Source organism: Notothenia rossii (genome assembly GCF_949606895.1).
Source record: "Notothenia rossii genome assembly, chromosome: 1".
NCBI classification, from domain to species: domain Eukaryota; kingdom Metazoa; phylum Chordata; class Actinopteri; order Perciformes; family Nototheniidae; genus Notothenia; species Notothenia rossii.
The window spans coordinates 4028123-4047123 of NC_136912.1; the positions used below are offsets into that span (position 1 = coordinate 4028123).

The 19001-nt window shown below is 40.2% G+C and overlaps 2 protein-coding genes across 3 annotated transcripts in view; one reads left to right on the top strand and one right to left on the bottom strand.

Annotated features, from left to right (window-relative positions):
- The window catches only part of mfng (MFNG O-fucosylpeptide 3-beta-N-acetylglucosaminyltransferase), a 45306-nt gene that overhangs the window by 14253 nt on the left and 12052 nt on the right, over positions 1–19001 (bottom strand). The window contains exons 2-4 of the mRNA XM_079679605.1: positions 10562–10607; positions 8363–8465; positions 3035–3188 (exon numbers count right to left, since the gene is read on the bottom strand). Coding sequence (XP_079535731.1) covers positions 3035–3188; positions 8363–8465; positions 10562–10607 — 303 coding nt within the window. The remainder of the gene's footprint in view (positions 1–3034; positions 3189–8362; positions 8466–10561; positions 10608–19001) is intronic.
- Positions 14980–18024, top strand: LOC307038234 (uncharacterized protein). Of its 2 annotated transcripts, XM_079679591.1 has the most exons (5): positions 14980–15091; positions 15461–15849; positions 15954–16095; positions 16201–16273; positions 16490–18024. In XM_079679591.1, exons 2-5 carry the CDS (start codon positions 15471–15473, stop codon positions 17387–17389), a joined length of 1494 nt encoding a protein of 497 aa, XP_079535717.1. In that variant the 5' UTR covers positions 14980–15091; positions 15461–15470; the 3' UTR covers positions 17390–18024. The 2 variants fall into 2 exon arrangements, with proteins under 2 accessions (XP_079535717.1, XP_079535716.1); XM_079679590.1 differs by having other exon boundaries at positions 14986–15849.

A 19001-nucleotide genomic window follows, 5' to 3' on the forward strand; every position in this document is an offset into this window, starting at 1 on the left:
ATAAATTAAGATGTATTTTTCGGTGTAAATGGTGCAGCAAGCAGAGTGGATAATGTGACACACAGAGAGGGAGGTGGAGAGAGTCATTCTGAGATATGGAGGAAGATGGAAAAGGGCGGAGGGAAAGCGACATGTTATTCAGAGAGACCTCTAACTCAATAGCAGCCCCGTAATTCTACTCAGAAGCATGTGAACTCAGTGACACACACACACACACACACACACACACACACACACACACACACACACACACACACACACACACACACACACACACACACACACACACACACACACACACACACACCTGGGAATAGCTGCATGTGTAAAACAAACTACCGACCGCCTGCAGTTTGACAACCTTCTTATCCACAGGGAGCCTTCCTTATTGTGTGTGTGTGTGTGTGTGTGTGTGTGTGTGTGTGTGTGTGTGTGTGTGTGTGTGTGTGTGTGTGTGTGTGTGTGTGTGTGTGTGTGTGTGTGTGTGTGTGTGTGTGTGTGTGTGTGTGTGTGTGTCATCAATATCTCCAACGAGACACTAATCACTCATTGATCCACATGGGTCCTGAAATCTTTCCCATGTGGACAAAAAAGACACCGAGCTAAACGTTCCCTATTCCTCATCCTGTACATGCACACATACATTCTGAGAGAGGAGATAGTGAGAGTATGGATTTTAAATGGCAGTGGTTAACATGACCTGACTCCATTTTGGCACAAAAACAATAAAAGGAAACCTCAACTTTGTTTTACAGATCAATAGAGTCCTGGTAGAGCATCCCAAGGGGAAGACATTTAAAAAAGGAAGACAGGAAAACAAATGTCATTTTTTGTAGTTTTGTCCAGCATTAATGTTTGTTCTTGTAACGGCTAACGACAGAAATAAAATAGACAACTTAAACTAAACTTGCGCTGGGGCACCAAAAAGCGAATCTTAGGCAGGAAAATAATGTCCAATGTCCGGGCAAGAACATCGTGTTTGTTCGTTTATTTTTTGGTATTCCAATAATTCAACAATAAACAAAGTGTTACCGTCGGCCTCTCCTGCTGTGTTTCTCCTGGTAAAAAAACTGGTGCAAATCCCACCATCAACTGTGTCCAATAAATACAATTACACCAGGTGCCCAAATCACCCTGGTGCCAAAACATGCCTTCAAAATAAAAGCATATATCTACTTTAATTAACTTAAATAATAACACTAAATAATAATACATTTACTATCAACAAAACAGCTAGAAAATAAATGTGTAACTATCAAATCATATAAATCAAGACATAGCTATGGCCCTAATTTGCTTTTTGGGGTTCCCCATTTCCTGTCTTTACACCTATACAGGTTTTAGTGCATGTAAATGGTTTGCAAAGGCTAAAATCCCTGTTTCTCTCCACTCATCAGTCAGCTAGGTGTCGTCACATACTGTATATGGTGGCCTGCTATCACCCTGAAGTGAAACGAGTCTTCGATTACGGGCAGTTTTTTATTTATTCGTATCTGAAAATAGATGGACGACAGCTCATATATGGGATTTCAAATGTCTTTTATTTTGAAACTGTACATCAGAATGTCCTGATTTTGTCTGAGTGACTATTTGGGGTTCCCTGCATATCTATACCAGATATAGCAAATCATTCGTCTCAATGTTTTCCCCGAGCTTGTTCCTCAGGATTGGAAATGCCTCAGATTTGCTGTGATTGCCCCACAGCACACTGAACCTCCTGTGGAAGCCACGCTGAATGTTAAGTATGTGGTTTCGGTGACTCTGTGCGGCAGGGTGACCCCTCTGAGATACATGATTAACTTTCACACAACTCCTCAGATGTATGTGTGCTTGCTGCTGACTTGCTTTACCTCTGGTTTCTATCCCTAGTAACTTCCTCACTCTTTCCTTTTGCAGATTACTTATTTCTTCCCTCCCACTTCCAAAGACCTGCTGTGTTTTTTCTCCTTTTGGTTGTATCTTTTCTCTCTGTCGGATTTCTGTGGTCTTTTTTTTACTCTGTCCTTATGCTACACTCTGGGAATAAATAGACTCTCGAATCAAATCGAAAATCCTTCCTTACAGGCCCGTACCTAGGATTTCCGAAATACCGAGGTCCAAAACATGCTAGGGGAGCTCGGGGCCCCCCCCAAAAAATGTTGTGTACACAAATGCATTTTACTCTGGGCTCAGCAGGTGAGAAACTAAAGAGGGGCTTCCACATGACCAGGTGTTGGTGCTGCCCCACCGTAACTGTGTCCAGGGTGGTCGTACACCAAAATGACACTGGTGTTCACCTTCCAGCATTTCACTCTGGGTTCAGCATATATACATTTTTTTTTTTTTGTATTATTCTTTGCCTTTCAAAAGCATTACATCATTATTTACACAACACGAAAAAAACTTAATGTAAAGTATTTATTTCACCTTCCCTAATTATACATCCATGGGTACAAGTCCGGACCGCGGCTGTTTGTAGCGCCCCCACCGCCAGTAAATGGAAGCACTACAAAGAATCCTGTTAATTATGTGCAGTTATTTCACCAGTTTTATTATATACACCTCAAAAGAATTACCCTCAATGGTGGGTACGGCCATGCTTCCTTATAGTGGACAGTTTAAAAAGGATATGTTATGCTTTTTCGGGTGTTTCTCTTTCCTGTATTGTGTTATATACATGTAAATGGTCCCCCCCCCCCCCCCCCCCCTCATGCCTGAAACGCTTCCATTTGACTCCTTTGTTTACTTCTGGGACATAGTGACATCACTAAGTAACACACGGGACTAGTGGAAGGTGTTTAAGTCTGATATTAGATGATCTGTAAGTTGGTAGTGGTTCCTTGCTCAAATTGAAAAGTGGAAGTCCTTTAAAGGATTTCATATGTATCTTGAACTCGTTTGATTGAGTTATTTTTCCATTTCAAATATCTGTAGGCTAACTCTGAGAAGTTAAATATTAATGTCTAGTTTTTTAATGAAGTGATGACCACAGGCTGTATTTAGCATAGCACCGGCCGCCTGAATGTTACATTAAATAAACCCGTTGGTATCGTACCGTTGCGTTTCCCTCCAGCAGTTCGTGAGCAGTGATGGGCTTGTCGAGGCTCGGTTTGCCCACGTAGATGTCTCCGTCCTGGGGGAAGGCTGAGAGCAGAGAGAGGAGAGCCTCCGGGTTCACGTAGTTATCATCGTCCACGTGGCAAAACCACCTGAGGAAGAACAGAGGAAAGATGGTTTGTTTTAAGAGTGTGGGTTTCTATATTCTTCTTTATTCCTGCTGTTGATGATTCCAATGCACATTTAAATCCCCGTTGGTTTCATTTTTGCACAGAAGAAATCTAATTATGACTCCATACGACTTGCAGATTTGCTACAGGAGATCATCAAGCAGAAAGAAAAGAAAGTGTAATATCAAATTCTGCTTTATCTTTGCCTGAGTTGGGTTTTTTTAATTTGACTGCATGCATTATACTAAACTGAATCACCTTATGCTCAAATCTATCAAAAGAAATGTTGCTTGGATTTGTGATCAAATATTTGAAACTCCAAGATGACTTGCTACTAGAGCTGTGCAATAAGTCCAAAAGATAAAATCCTGTTTCATTTCCAGTGTGGACCATATCCTAAAAAGCAACTAGAGTAGAATTATATTGGCACTTAGTCGTTTTTCTAAATGTGGTGTGTTCACCAGCCTTAAAGCACCTGGATATATTGTTTAGTCGTTAAGCCAGGGGTTCCCAAACTTTGCCATGCCAAGGACCCCCATATAGCATTATCATCTGGCAGGGACCCCCCTGTTGCAATTTTTTTTTTTAAAGGATGAGTACATTATGATGGAAAATATGACAAATTAATCATACAGCTTAATACATTTTCTTAATATATATTTGTATTAATAATCAGCTATTCTTCTAAAAAATGTTTGTATTTATTTTTAAAGTGATTTCTGTCTTTATAATATTATATGATTTTGAACAGTAATATGAAAAATTAACATATATTTTTAGCATTTTTGAAAGCTACTTATGCCTTAATAATATTATATATAATATTCAACAGTAATATTAACAATAAACATATTTATATTCATATATACAAACATCAATATTTGCTACATCCGTGCTCTCAGCCAGCTGCAGAGCGAAATATTCACTATCTCTCACTTGCTTCAAAAGCTGAGCAGATACTCAGTTTCACACTCAGTAGCGGCAGCTCGATTCTGATTGGCTTGAAGGGCGGTCGTGAGATTTAAAAACCATAAAATAAAATATGAATAAATAAAAAATATTAAAAGATTGGCATCAAAGGACACATAGATTGATAGATATGCAGTTATTAATAACATCTCAAAAAAATGTAACTTTAAAAAAAAAAAAAGATTCCCCTTTCCCTCAAACTTTGCGTGACCCCCCTGGCGCCCCCTGGCGGCCCTCGGGGGGATCGGGGCCCCCACTTTGAAAAACACTGGTTTAAGAAACTCACTGTATCAATCTACTATCTCCACCTATTTTCTTTCAACTGTGACAAACTTCTTTCTTAGAATAATGCAACTCTTTTAATTGTCATCATCCAAAGTAGGGAACTTAAAGGTGGGGTAGGTAATTCACTTCAGAAACACTTTTTGTTATATTCCATGGAATGCTCTTAACATCCCGATAGCAATGAATACATTAAATGCTTTGACACTAAATATACGTAAAAATATTTCATCTGTGGAAGCCGTGGTGCTGTAAAAAGCACGACCAATCATCTGAGCCGGCCCGGCTAAAGTAACTGGATGGCCTACCTGCCTGTCAGCCTTCCATCTGTGCACAAACTTATCTCGTGCCCTCATTGGTCATGTGCGCGTTCATGTGTGTTGGAGGAGGGGCTCTGTAAGGAAGTCTGAAGGGAGGGGCTGATTTTTATTGGTTGCGTACTTTCAAATTCTAGCGCACTCGAGCTGTTTTCTCCATTCTTACCTACCCTACCTTTAAGTCACATAATAAAAGATGGTTGTATTTCGGGAGATTGTGACCCTTTGATAGGTTTAAGAATGGTCAGGTGTGAATGAAATCCATGCAAAGCAAAAAGATATCTGAAAAAGAACAGGAATGAGTCCTAAAACACCCAAAATGTGTCAGCACTGCCTGTTCCCTCGTCTGGAAGTCAATGGTTTACTGATAATGTTTTTGGTTGTTAGCCTGAAATAAGGTATGTGGTTAACACAAGCTGAAGAGCTATAAACGTTGTGTTCCACGACATAAAATACGTCAGTAAATACCCTGGTGGATATAAAAATGGTGGTTGCTAACAAGTGTCGAAATGAGACGACTAAACGTCATCTCGCCCAACATTAGCCGCCTTTAGCTTAGCAGTGGTGACGGGAAGTCATGTGACCGTGCTGTAGTTCCTTTATAGCCCAACATTAGCCGCCTTTAGCTTAGCGGTGGTGACGGGAAGTCATGTGACCGTGCTGTAGTTCCTTTATAGCCCAACATTAGCCTCCTTTAGCTTAGCGGTGGTGACGTGAAGTCATGTGACCGTGCTGTAGTTCCTTTATAGCCCAACATTAGCCACCTTTAGCTTAGCGGTGGTGACGTGAAGTCATGTGACCGTGCTGTAGTTCCTTCATAGCCCAACATTAGCCACCTTTAGCTTAGCGGTGGTGACGTGAAGTCATGTGACCGTGCTGTAGTTCCTTTATAGCCCAATGTTAGCCACCTTTAGCTTAGCGGTGGTGACGTGAAGTCATGTGACCGTGCTGTAGTTCCTTCATAGCCCAACATTAGCCACCTTTAGCTTAGCGGTGGTAACGTGAAGTCATGTGACCGTGCTGTAGTTCCTTTATAGCCCAACATTAGCCTCCTTTAGCTTAGCGGTGGTGAAGTGAAGTCATGTGACGTCTGCAGATTGCCTCATAGATGTGTGCTATAAGTCCTATACAAGCTAAAATAAAGTTTGAAGAATTCCTTCCAAGAGGAGTTAAAATCAAAGGAAAACCACACAGATACACTGCACTGGGTTTCCTGGTGTCCTCGAAGCTGTTTGATTTATTCTTCCCCCTTAATTAAGTGGACATTGTGCAAAGGCCTTATTCCAAACCAAACACACTTTTACTGCATCATGAGCTTCTGCTACCAAACTGTCCTGTTTCCTCTGCCATCCTAATGGCTGCTCGACAACAACACAAGGCTTCCTTCCAAACCAAACAGCCCCACTTCATATTTCGTCCAAAAAACAAAGAGGGCCATGGAACCAAACTTCAATATCTCTGCCATCTTAATGACAAGACATCAGTCAAAGCCTTAGTCACACAACAAGCTGTTGAGCCTCATTGTATTTTCCACAAATCAAATATATGACAAGACAACACATTTTCCTTTCTAGTTGTATATCTGCCTCAAGCAGGTTCATGAAATACATTAAACTTCCTTATAATGATATTGACATCTCAAAAATACTGCTTCACTCATGATTGCTATAGAAAGAAGTAAAATTAAATCTGCACCAAGCAAGCAGCGACTTCTAGGACTAAAAATAAAGCCTATTAAGAAGTGTCGTAAAAATGCAATCTCTTAAATATCCAGCAGGGGGCAGCAACAAGAAGTTTGGTTGTATAGAAGTCTATGAAAAACTGACCCTAAATCTCACCTGATTTATTACCTCAGTCAGTACACATATTCCCAATGGGCTTATGTTCTCAATTGCTAGTTTTAAGTGTTATACAATACAGCATCATGTTGATATCGCAAATGATAGTTCTATCAAGAGTACAATACACAATGAAGCAGCATATTCTTTAGGGCGTGGCTGTGATTGACAGGTCTGTGTTTTAGTGTTTCAACTCTTTTAAAATGTTTTTTCTAATAAAAAAGTAACATGTTGGTCACATAAAAAGGCCTTGGTTGTGCATCCACCTGTTAAAAGTCTATGAGAAAATGACCACCAGATTTATTACCTCAGTAAACACTTTCCTAATGAGTTTATGGTGTCAATCGCTAGGTTAAATTCTTGTTTAGGGTTCAGTTGTACATAATCTTTTAACTCAGTGGTTCCCAAACTTTTTCAGTGTGGGCCCCCCTTGGGTAATTGGAAATATGTTCGGGACCCCCCCCAACCCGGTTCCCATCTATATTGGTAGGATTAATTGTATATTTTTGTAAAAAACATTACATTTTCTCTACTAATAATAATAAGATACAAAGATCCAACTAATTTTATATTTTATTATGGATTACACATGAACAAAAGTGCTTGTAATATAATTAATTTGGCCTAATTAAAACTAGCAGGCCTTCTTCCCAGAGTAGTAGATTTTTTAATTCAAATTTCTTTAAGGAAGATATATGAATGATTTACTATTTCTACTGCAGGTTGCAAACGATCACATCACTCTACCATTCCTATTCCACACATAGCCTATCAATTACTTGTGTGTGCTTGCTTTCCCTTGCAGGTCTTCTCAAACTGGGGCTGTTGTTTTGAGACTGCCACTCCCAGTTCATTCTCAATGTTCAGCTTTGATCTGAATTTCGTTTTGATGGCAGCAAGAAAAGCCTATCTTACACAAGTAGGATGTTGTAAAAGGCAGCATTATGCCCACAGCTCTCTGACCAATGAGATATTTTCGAGCCGTGCTTGATTACAATTGAATAATAATAATAATAATAATAATAATAATAATACATTTGATTTATATAGCACACTTTAAAAACAACGTCTCAAGGTGCTTCACAAAGCTAAAAGGACAAAATAATCAAATAAAAAAATATTCCCGCGCCCCCCCGCAAGTACCTCGGCGACCCACCAGGGGTCGCGCTTTAACTTGATATAGGCAAATATGTCAATGAACATCACAGATTTACACATCCAGCACATACAGAAAGCAAGAGCATTCTTTTGCAGATGTGTTTTTGTCTATCTTGCAAACCAAGAGTCCAATCCACTCTCCTTGAAGCTCTGTTTTTGGTCTCCACTAACTATTTAAAATAAATCTCAATCTCGAGCTGCGAAATGCTCAGCTTGCTTTTCCATTTCTGGCCTTGGTTGCAAGTACTCTGGTTAAAAAAAAATGTAAATATAGGCCTGAATATAAAATCTATTTCAAAATATGTCTGTGTTGCCAAATCTGTTTGAATGGCAAGTGACCTCAACGATAAACCTAGCATGCAAAAAGATGTTGAAAACAAAGCATTTCAAAGATTCTCCCTCCAATAAGCCATCGTTAAAGTAATCCTCACCTGTGTGCGTATACGCTTTAAGAGCCTACCTCTTTAATTCCTCCTCCTCTCCCCACCTGCTGCTGTAACAGCCTGATTTCCCCACGGCGATCATTAACGTTTGTTATCTTAATCCGATCTTTAAATCCAGTGTGGGCCAGGTGATAGACGTGATGTCTCACCTCTTGTCTGAGGCCATGAAGCCGTCGTACTCGGCGGACATCTTGCAGGACAGAGCCTGCTGGCTGTGGTCCGACTGGCAGGCTGTGACCACCATGTTGTAACCTGGGAGAGAGAGACAGAAGATAAGGAGTGTTAATACCAGAGATGGCAAAAGTACACACATCCTTTACTCAAGTAGAAGTACAGATACTCAGGTTTAAAAATACTCTGCTGAAAGTGGAAGTACTAATTCTTTACTCAAGTAAAAGTAAAGAGGCTTTGAAATGTACTTCAGTAAAAAGTACCCATAACTAGCAGCTGTTTTAAAGAGTACCTGACCTCCCTTTATATTAATAGAACAATAATGTCATTGTTAGCTAATGAATGTTTCCATGGTGACCAACGGCAACATGACAACGTTTTCATTGGTCCCTCTTCTTTAGAGAAGACCAGGAAATGATGGGTACACGGATCGTGTTCAAATCAATAGGCACGCAATGACTCTAAATAATAATGATCACGCCACCAAACACACATTCAGACTAAAGGAACCAGCCTGTTTGGAAAATGAGAGAAGTAGAAAGTACAGGTATTTGTGTTCAACATGTAAGAAGTAGAAAGTACAGGTATTTGTGTTCAACATGTAAGAAGTAGAAAGTACAGGTATTTGTGTTCAACATGTAAGAAGTAGAAAGTACAGGTATTTGTGTTCAACATGTAAGAAGTAGAAAGTACAGGTATTTGTGTTCAACATGTAAGAAGTAGAAAGTACAGGTATTTGGGTTCAACATGTAAGAAGTAGAAAGTACAGGTATTTGAGTTCAACATGTGAGAAGTAGAAAGTACAGGTATTTGGGTTCAAAGTGTAAGAAGTAGAAAGTACAGGTATTTGTGTTCAACATGTAAGAAGTAGAAAGTACAGGTATTTGTGTTCAACATGTGAGAAGTAGAAAGTACAGGTATTTGTGTTCAACATGTAAGAAGTAGAAAGTACAGGTATTTGTGTTCAACATGTGAGAAGTAGAAAGTACAGGTATTTGGGTTCAAAGTGTAAGAAGTAGAAAGTACAGGTATTTGTGTTCAACATGTAAGAAGTAGAAAGTACAGGTATTTGTGTTCAACATGTGAGAAGTAGAAAGTACAGGTATTTGTGTTCAACATGTAAGAAGTAGAAAGTACAGGTATTTGAGTTCAACATGTAAGAAGTAGAAAGTACAGGTATTTGTGTTCAACATGTAAGAAGTAGAAAGTACAGGTATTTGTGTTCAACATGTGAGAAGTAGAAAGTACAGGTATTTGTGTTCAACATGAGAGAAGTAGAAAGTACAGGTATTTGGGTTCAATATGTGAGAAGTAGAAAGTGCAGGTATTTGAGTTCAACATGTAAGAAGTAGAAAGTACAGGTATTTGTGTTCAACATGTGAAAAGTAGAAAGTACAGGTATTTGTGTTCAACATGTAAGAAGTAGAAAGTACAGGTATTTGTGTTCAACATGTAAGAAGTAGAAAGTACAGGTATTTGTGTTCAACATGTAAGAAGTAGAAAGTACAGGTATTTGTGTTCAACATGTAAGAAGTAGAAAGTACAGGTATTTGTGTTCAACATGTAAGAAGTAGAAAGTACAGGTATTTGTGTTCAACATGTAAGAAGTAGAAAGTACAGGTATTTGTGTTCAACATGTAAGAAGTAGAAAGTAAAAAGTCATCAGAAAAATAAGGAGTAAAGTACTGATACCAGAAAAATGTACTTAAGTACAGTACTTCCCATCTCTGGTTAATACAGCTCATATCTTTCTGTATAGGTGATCCAAATGACTTTACTGAAGGTATTCATGCTTATGTTGCAGAGTACCTTTTCTAACTCAGTAATTAATAAGCTCATTATAATGTGATCTCATGCAAAGATAACGATGGCAGTAGAGTTCATGCAATCTGCTGACAAAGAGGAGGGTATGAGATAATACATGGGAACATTGGATTAAGGGAGGGGGGGTGAGGAATAGGAAAGGAGAGGAGGATAAAGAAAGGGAAGAGAGAGCAAGAGAGTGAAGGAGTCTGAACAAAATAAGAAATGCGAGCAGCTCTGCAAAGCTTTGCATTTCAACTAAGATAAATAGCCCAAGGCTTAGAGTACACACAGTATGTGTATATTAGATTTGGATCTAAATCTAAACCTAAAATTGAGAATGTGTTTTAAATTGGATTCAAGACGAGGCTTACCTTCTGAATGCAAATCCTCATCCTCCGTGTCTGTGAAAATGAACGTCTAGACCGAAAGACACAGAGAGAAAGAATTAGATCTATAAATTACTCTTTGATTATGTTTCTCTTCTTTTGCACTTCTGTAACAGATCGTTCTGGGAGCACCTTCATTAAGGAGTAAAGACAAAGACACACACACAAACACACACACACACACACACACACACACAAACACACACACACATGCACACACACACACACACACAGGATCTATGTTTGAATGGAGCACATTTGTTGATACCAAAAAAGGGTCCCCACTGTGAGCTATAACAAAGAGTTACTGCACACTCACACACACTCACACACACACACGCACGCACACACACACACACACACATATTCATGATCCAAAGTGGTCCTGGGAGCACCAAATGGCAGAGTCAATTTGGTCTTTGGCAGATATATGAGTCAAATAAGTTACTATTCACACACACACACACACACACACACACACACACACACACACACACACACACACACACACACACACACACACACACACACACACACACACACACACACACACACACACACACACACACACACACACACACACACACACACACACACACACACACACACACACACACACACACACACATATCTGTAGTACAACACTGCCCTCTTGTGGTCTAAACTTGTTTTAAAAAAAACATCTCAACCACTGCTCCCAAGCGGCAGATAACAGTATGGTATTATATGCATTATAATAATCATATTGTAATAATGTATGACTGCTTTTATTAATATTATAAACAGAAGCAAAGATAAATACACAAAAAAAATCAATGCACACGCAAAAACAATCTAATGTAAAACACTTGAAGTACATTCAAACGTAATTACACAATGGAAGTTATTTTGAAAAAGCTAAAATTTGCTGATTTCCATGCGGATTTTTCTACTTAAAATAAAAAATAATTAGTAATTCCTTAAGAATTCACCAACATTTCACAGTTAGAATATTCTTCTTGCTGTGTCTTTGTATCCACCGCTTACTGTATAGCAAAGCAAATTCCTCGTATGTGTAAACCTACTCTGATTCTGAGTCCCGGCTTAGTTTATTAGAAACACAAAAAACACATCTTTATGGTGCATGAAGGAAACCAGGGGATTTGAACAGGCAACGTATAAACAATGCATCTCTGCAGCTCCTCAGGCTGAACTCTGTTACACTTCCTTTACCAGACAGGCACTGCATAACCTCAGAGCGGCTCGACTCTCCATCGAGACAAGATCAACACAAACTCATCTTTCATTCAGCTAGTGAAAATGTGTGTGTGTGTGTGTGTGTGTGTGTGTGTGTGTGTGTGTGTGTGTGTGTGTGTGTGTGTGTGTGTGTGTGTGTGTGTGTGTGTGTGTGTGTGTGTGTGTGTGTGTGTGTGTGTGTGTGTGTGTGAAGCTTTCCAGACTGCTTGTCAGGCAGCTCCTGTTGTTGAATGTAATCCCTATTACAAGGTCAGGTTGGAAAGATATCATCCAGGAATACCTCTAAAGAATAAGCGACTGACTTTTACAATATTTTTCTGATTTCATGAACTTGTGGTGGTCAAAGAGTTCAGAAAGTTGACAGAGTGGAGAAATTCAATTGTTGCTGGAAATTGTTCTTCAGCCATCCAGTAGAGGGCGACAGAGCTTCTGTTTCATACAGATGTGTATAAGTGTTATATTTTTTTACTGCCTTTGTGAGGCTATGGCTTTAAGACCTAGGCAGTGAGGACATATTTGGACATGTCTCTGTGTAAGAGTTGGAGTAGGCCTGTTATCTGTTCACACACATTGTGAGGACCTCTTTACAATATGGGGACAAAGTAACTTAATCTTTATCAAGAATTAAGGATATGCATTACCATAAATATATTCGCTAGATCTAGTTGTTGTTTGCTTGATTCTAAATCATGGACCCTGTAAATGTAATGGTAACAATTCATATTCGATGTTCAGGACATTGCTAGGGTCAGAGACGATGCTGATATGTTGTTTGCATGGATTTTTTTTACAAGCTATAAAGACTTTTACAGAGGCTAATTTAATGGTTGAACGTACGTATTCAAACGGACAAAATCTGACTAAAACGATTTTCATGACCTGGAAACAAACTGTGAAAGAGGTAAATGTGTGTGTTTAGATTGATTCATATATATTTATCCGAAGAGGTTGACCTACAATCTTTGAACAGATTTTCAATTTGTGGAGCAGTTTTGACTTCAAAGCGTCGGACAAAGACTTGTACAACGTAGTATAACAATACTGTGAACGGCTCAAAATCACATATGTAAAGAAACGAAGAAGAATTGGTCGACTTGCCCGAAAATATCTAAACCAGCAGAGAAATACATTTTTTGTTGTTATCCTTACAGATATGCTCAACGTGGTCTTTCCAGACATTGGAGAGTCACCACGACACTTTAGTAAAGTCCATCTAATCCTCTCTGTCCTGTGCAACAACTTTATCTGGGATGTCAGGAGTCTGCAAAGATGTGAGCGCAGCAGTTTCTTATCTCTTGCTGGTTTAGCCTCAGGCTTTTTCATCCCTGTTATATTTCCTTTCATCCTCCAGATACAGGCTCTGAAGTGGAATAGCTTCAGGTGCTAGCTGGGTTAGCTTAGCCCCCAACCTGGCGTTTGATCCGGCTGACCTGACGGTGTGTTTGGAAAATGCTTTTCACAGTTATCTTCTTTAGGTCAGCAATACAAACTATTCAATCCCCAAGCGTCATTCACCAATGTTGATCAGTGAAAGGAAGAGTGCTGGGCAGTGCTTGAATTGGAATAAAAAAGGTGCCAGTACTCTAAATCAGCAACTGTTTCAAGTCAATTTATTTATACAGCCCAAAAACAAGTATTTGGCTCAAAGTCATAGTATATCCTATAATGCTGGTGGGTTTGTCTCTTGACTGTATATTTTAGAATCACTGTACGTAAACAAAATGACCCAGGGTGCATCTGAGATTAGAGGGGTTGCAGGGGTAAAGTGCTTTTTTTATAAGTGGGGAGAGGACCTGACACCCTCTAGGGGGGTCCGCAAAATGAAGAGATATGTGGATACCTCTCAACATCCATATGAAACAGAACTGTAAACAGATTAACTTTTTCTTTATGGACATAAAAGAAAGTAAAGCCTGACACCTACTGGCGGCTGGTTAAATGACTCCTCGTCCCTGAGTACACTCACCATCTTTCAGCAGGAAAGGAGAGAGGGAATCCTTGTCCGGCGACAACCGCTGTCTTTTCGCACTATTATTAAGCCACGCTAACATTTTCGAAATGCTAACGTTATGTGATGTCTTTTCTGCTCTAGTCTATCGCTGCGGCGCGTCATAGATGCGTCATGAGATGCCGCCGGCCGCCGCATACTGTTTCAGACAGACTTACGGTGGGAAAGAGAAGTCTGTAACTTACATAAACAAAAACATGACACTTTTGTCACGTGTGATTTTTTGGGTGTTTCACAGCGAATTTTCTAATAAATCTAAGTTGTTTTTTTTAACCTGTTCAACCAACATTTAAAAATCTATGAATCATACCCACTTAACGGGAAGAAACTCAGCCTACTGACGATACGAACCATTTTTACCGAAACAATACACAAGTCTCACAAGAAGCGTCTAAATGAGCCCTGAGCGAAAAAATGCTAACAAATAGAACTCTAGGTATAACTACCCTTATTACATATCGGATCTGCACAAACAATATATCGATTAGCAAGCTGAGATTCCACAGATTCTAGGGGTATCAATATCATCACTGAGCGATCAGAACTCGCGACAGGGGAAACCAACACAGACATCAAAACACGGAGCTTTACGGAGAGAAAAAACGGGACATTGCCTTACCTTTGCTGTTGTTCTGATCAAAAGTTGTGTTCAATGGCATTAAAACGATAAAAACGCTGCTGAAGGTTAATCCAATGTTTCTGAAATGATTACTGATAATCCATCTTCATATTTATGTCAATATCTGAGTTTTCATATATAGTTACTTACACAACTTCCCAGAACAAACACTTGAATAGTCTCTATTTAAATCATTAGATCCAGTAAAACTGCTAATAGCGGAATAATTTTTTTTTTTACGGTTGATCCGTGTTTATTTGTATGACTCAGGATTTGAAGCGATTTAAGGTATGAATGACTTTAACACTGTATCAAGTTATCTTTATAAATCTATGGTCATATGCCCCACAGGCTCCAGTAATATAGAGAACATGAAACATGAAACAAAATGAATCTCGGTTGTAATTGAAAATGATGACACAACTTTACAAATGACTCAAAAGCAAATTAAACCAACAGAATGAAAGTGTGAAAAGCAGTTTGTGTGCTTAAACATCTATAGGGGAGAGCGGGGTAATGTGGGACACCGGGTAATGTGAGACACCCGCTGTAACTAGGCAAAGAAACAAATTTGCCGTCATGTGACCATAATGTTTTCAACCCCTTCCCACCCCCCACTTGTCATGAAGGAGAAGTTGGTGCTGGTTCTGTGGTAAGTATTTTTTTTCACAAAAATGTGTTTGTTGCATGTAAAAGTAAATTTTCTTACTGCGAACGTAATCAACTGTAGTATCAAAGCAAATTGATTCAGGTTGAAAAACTTATATCATACATGTTGATGAACTTCCAACATATAAAACCATGTGATTGATGCTAGTTAAAGATTAGCCTGAATTGCCTAGAGATGTTGTTTTTTCTAAAATGGTGACTGTGGGGTAAAGTGAGACAGATGCTGTGGGGTAAAGTGAGACGCTGACTCACTTTACCCCGACATGAAGCACAAGTTAAGTTTAGTCTTATATATATTTTAGTCTAATATTACAATACATATGTTTTAATTTTAATGTCATAAACATTGTAGAAAAGTCATCATGCCAAGACGATACATCAGGACGACATCTTGGGGCCAAACACCCCTCACAGAGATGGAGAGTGCAGCTGCAGAGGTCATGCAAGGAAAGAAGTCCTTAAGACAAGCAGGAAAGGAACGAGATATCGACAAGACAACCCTCCAAAGATTCATTAAGAAAATAGAGAAAGGGAGAGTTAAATCAGTAGCCTGGGGTGCAGTAGCTGAGGCAAAAAGAATACTGACAGATGAGATGGAGGAGGAGCTTGCCCAACATTTAAAACAACTGGCTGACCAGTTCCATGGCCTTGCTCCAGTTAAGTGCCGTGAACTGGCATTTGAATATGCAGACAAAAACCATATCCCTGTCCCTGCCAATTGGATGGAGAAACAATGTGCAGGTAGGCTAGGGTGCGCAAGAGATCACATGATTCTGTAGGTCAACTTAGGCCAACTGATCTTGCCACAAAGCTTATCTTATAATAACGAATTGTCCACTCTTTAGGAGTAGAGCGGTTTGGCAGCTTTCTAGCCCGTCGCCATCTCTCTGTCCGAACTCCGGAGGCAACATCCCTGGGAAGGGCTATAGCCTTCAATAAGACTACAGTGGGGGAGTTCTTTACAAATCTGGCTGTAGTGATGGACAGGTGACAGAATTAATTATTTAGTTGCAAATGTTTTATGGAGGCTTTACCTGTAAGATTTGGTTTTGATTCTGATAAGGTTCTTCCCTTGCCTCTCTTCTTTAACAGACACACATTTCCTCCACACATGATTTACAATGTGGATGAAACAGGCGTCTTTACAGTACAAAAGCCACGGCAGGTAAGCTACTAGAGAGCAGCAGACTGATACTGAGTGGCTTGTGATAATGACCAGCTAGCTATTGGCAGAATGCTGAAACTAATGCTATTAGTAATGTTGTGAGCCTGTGAACTAGAAAAAAATGAATGGACTGCAACAAAATAAAATGTACCTTTAGACCAATAGTAGCCTACTGATTGCACATGCCATTGATTCTAAACTTTCTACTTGATTCAGGTTGTGACAGAGAAAGGGAAAAAGCAAGTTGGTTCTATCACATCAGCTGAGAGAGGAGAACTGGTGACTGTGGTGTGTGCAGTGAATGCTGCTGGGAATGCCATACCTCCCATGTTTGTCTTCCCCAGAGTTAGGTTTAAGGACGACTTCATGATAGGAGCACCTCCAGGAGCCAAAGGTGCCTCCACCAGAACAGGATGGATGAACGAAGACACCTGGCCTGAGTTCCTCGATCACTTGATAAAGCACACTAAGTGCACTCCTGACCATCCCATGCTGCTAATCCTGGATAATCTGAGAGCTCACATCTCACTCAAGGCAGTGGAGAAAGCAAAGAGTAATGGTATTGTTCTGCTCACCCTCCCACCCCACACATCCCATCGCTTGCAGCCTCTCGACGTGACGGTGTATGGCCCGTTCAAGACCCTATACAGCCGAGCTCTTGATGGGTGGATGAGATCTAACCCTGGCAAAACAGTCTCCATCTATCAGATTGCAGGATTTGTGAACGAGGCCTTCTTGTCAGCAGTGACACACGCAATATCACCTCTGGCTTCAAGTCCACTGGGATCTTCCCATATAACAGAGATATTTTCCCTGAGGAGGCGTTTGCACCATCCATGGTGTCAGACCGGCCAAACCCTGAGCTGCGGCCTGCATCCACTGGTCCATCCACTTCAGATGATCCGGATGGTCCACGGCCTGCAGATTATCCACCCCCTGCAGATGAACCAACTGCTGCAGATGCTATTCCACTCGCTGATGCTATTCCATCCACTTTGCATGGTCCACATGGATGTGCCTCGCCAGCTGTCTCACGATCTGGATATGTGTCTCCTCAGGAAATCATACCACTTCCAAAATGTCCCCCCAGAGGACAAACAAAACGAAAGTGTGTGAAGACAGCCATCTTAACAGATACTCCAGAGAAGCAAATCATAGAACAGGCTTATGAAGAGAGACAAAAGAAACTGGCAGGGAAAAAGCAAAATAGCAAAGAAAAGGGAAAACCGAAAAAGAAGGCACCCAAGAAGAAAATCATAGATAGCAGCTCGGAGGAGAGTGATGACCCTGTCCCATTTGAGGATGATTTTGAGAGCTCTGAAGATGAGAGGAGTGACCCCGGAAACAAAGATCTGTCCGTGGGTGACTTCGTCCTCGTCAACTTTGCCACAAAACACCGAAGTATCCGTTATGTTGGCATGGTTGAGAAGGTTGAGGGGGACGAAATACTAACCCAATTCCTCAGAAAAACCCAGGGAAACAACAGAGAGTGGGAGAGACCCACGTTTGCTATGAAAGAAAAGGATGTGGCACATGTTCCTAAAGGTGATGTGGTGAAGAAGCTGCCTCAACCTAATAGGCCTGGAGGAACAACACGGAGAGAGCAACTCTTCACCTTTCCCTGTAACCTGCAGGGCTGGAATGTAGAGTAGGCCTTGTTTAAATATGCGGCTGATGTTCATATCATATCGTGTTCTAATCTAACTGGTTAAATGGTTAATTGAATGTTTATTAAAGCACTTTGAAATATATTATGTTGTATTTGACTTTGTTTGGAGTTACTTTGTTTAAAAAATGTGCTAAATTGACCAATCCCCATGATTATGTTGCGCATCCGACATTAGTTTTGGAATGTGTGGTTGTCAATCTATCTGTCAGGATTCTAACTGTTACAACATGTGTTGTTTTGGTAGTTTAAAAGTGGAAAAGGTAAGTGGTTCACTTTACCCCCTTGATTTCTCTAGTCTGTCTCAGTTCACCCCTTAGCTGGGGTAAAGTGAGACACAAGACCACTTTTTAAAAAACAATCATATTTTCACTGCCCTTTGTCCTGAAGACATTCTGATCATTTCCAGTGCTAGGAAACATCCTGAATTAATGGGAAATGTGTAAATTTTACTGATATATCATTTTAGCTCGCCTACAGGAGAGCAAATGTAAAAAATGTCTCACATTACCCCGCTCTCCCCTACTGCCTCGTAGAGTTTGGCTAATCTCATTAATATTCTCTTTACTGCACTATAAAAGAAAGCATCGTCTATTCAAGCACGCTTTTAATGTACCGACTAAAGTTCATCCATCCATACATAATACGCTTTCTTTGTACCTTTGTCCATCCCAAGAGGAGGAGTATAAAACCTGTATGAAACTTCCCCTCCACTATCTCCAACAAAAAAATACAGACATTATTATCTTTTTACGGCGTGAGAGGACGCTGGCGCTGACTGTTCGCCGCTTCTCTGTCCGAAAATCTCGTCTTTCTTTGTGTTAATCTAAGAGTTCCTGACCACTTTCTACTGCTATAGTTTTCTAACTATTCTGTGGCTTTTGTGTTCTGATCTGGACATATTTGTTACACCCGATTGCCATTTTTGACGGACGCTTTGGTTTTCTACCCTGCTACACCTGCCATTGTAGCCCACCTGCTAACGCTGCTCCATCCATCAAATAACCAGCCCCATTCTTCGTCCTGCCCCTCCCTGTGGGCCCTGACTCTGGTTCTTTAAAC

What these genes read in the sequence shown, in the direction of transcription:
- LOC307038234 (XM_079679591.1), top strand. Translation starts at nt 15,471, where the DNA reads ATGCCAAGACGATACATCAGGACGACATCTTGGGGCCAAACACCCCTC. An exon ending in CTGGCTGTAGTGATGGACAG is followed by an intron (nt 16,096 to 16,200) that starts GTGACAGAATTA and finishes CTTCTTTAACAG; the next exon opens with ACACACATTTCCTCCACACA. An exon ending in CAGTACAAAAGCCACGGCAG is followed by an intron (nt 16,274 to 16,489) that starts GTAAGCTACTAG and finishes TACTTGATTCAG; the next exon opens with GTTGTGACAGAGAAAGGGAA.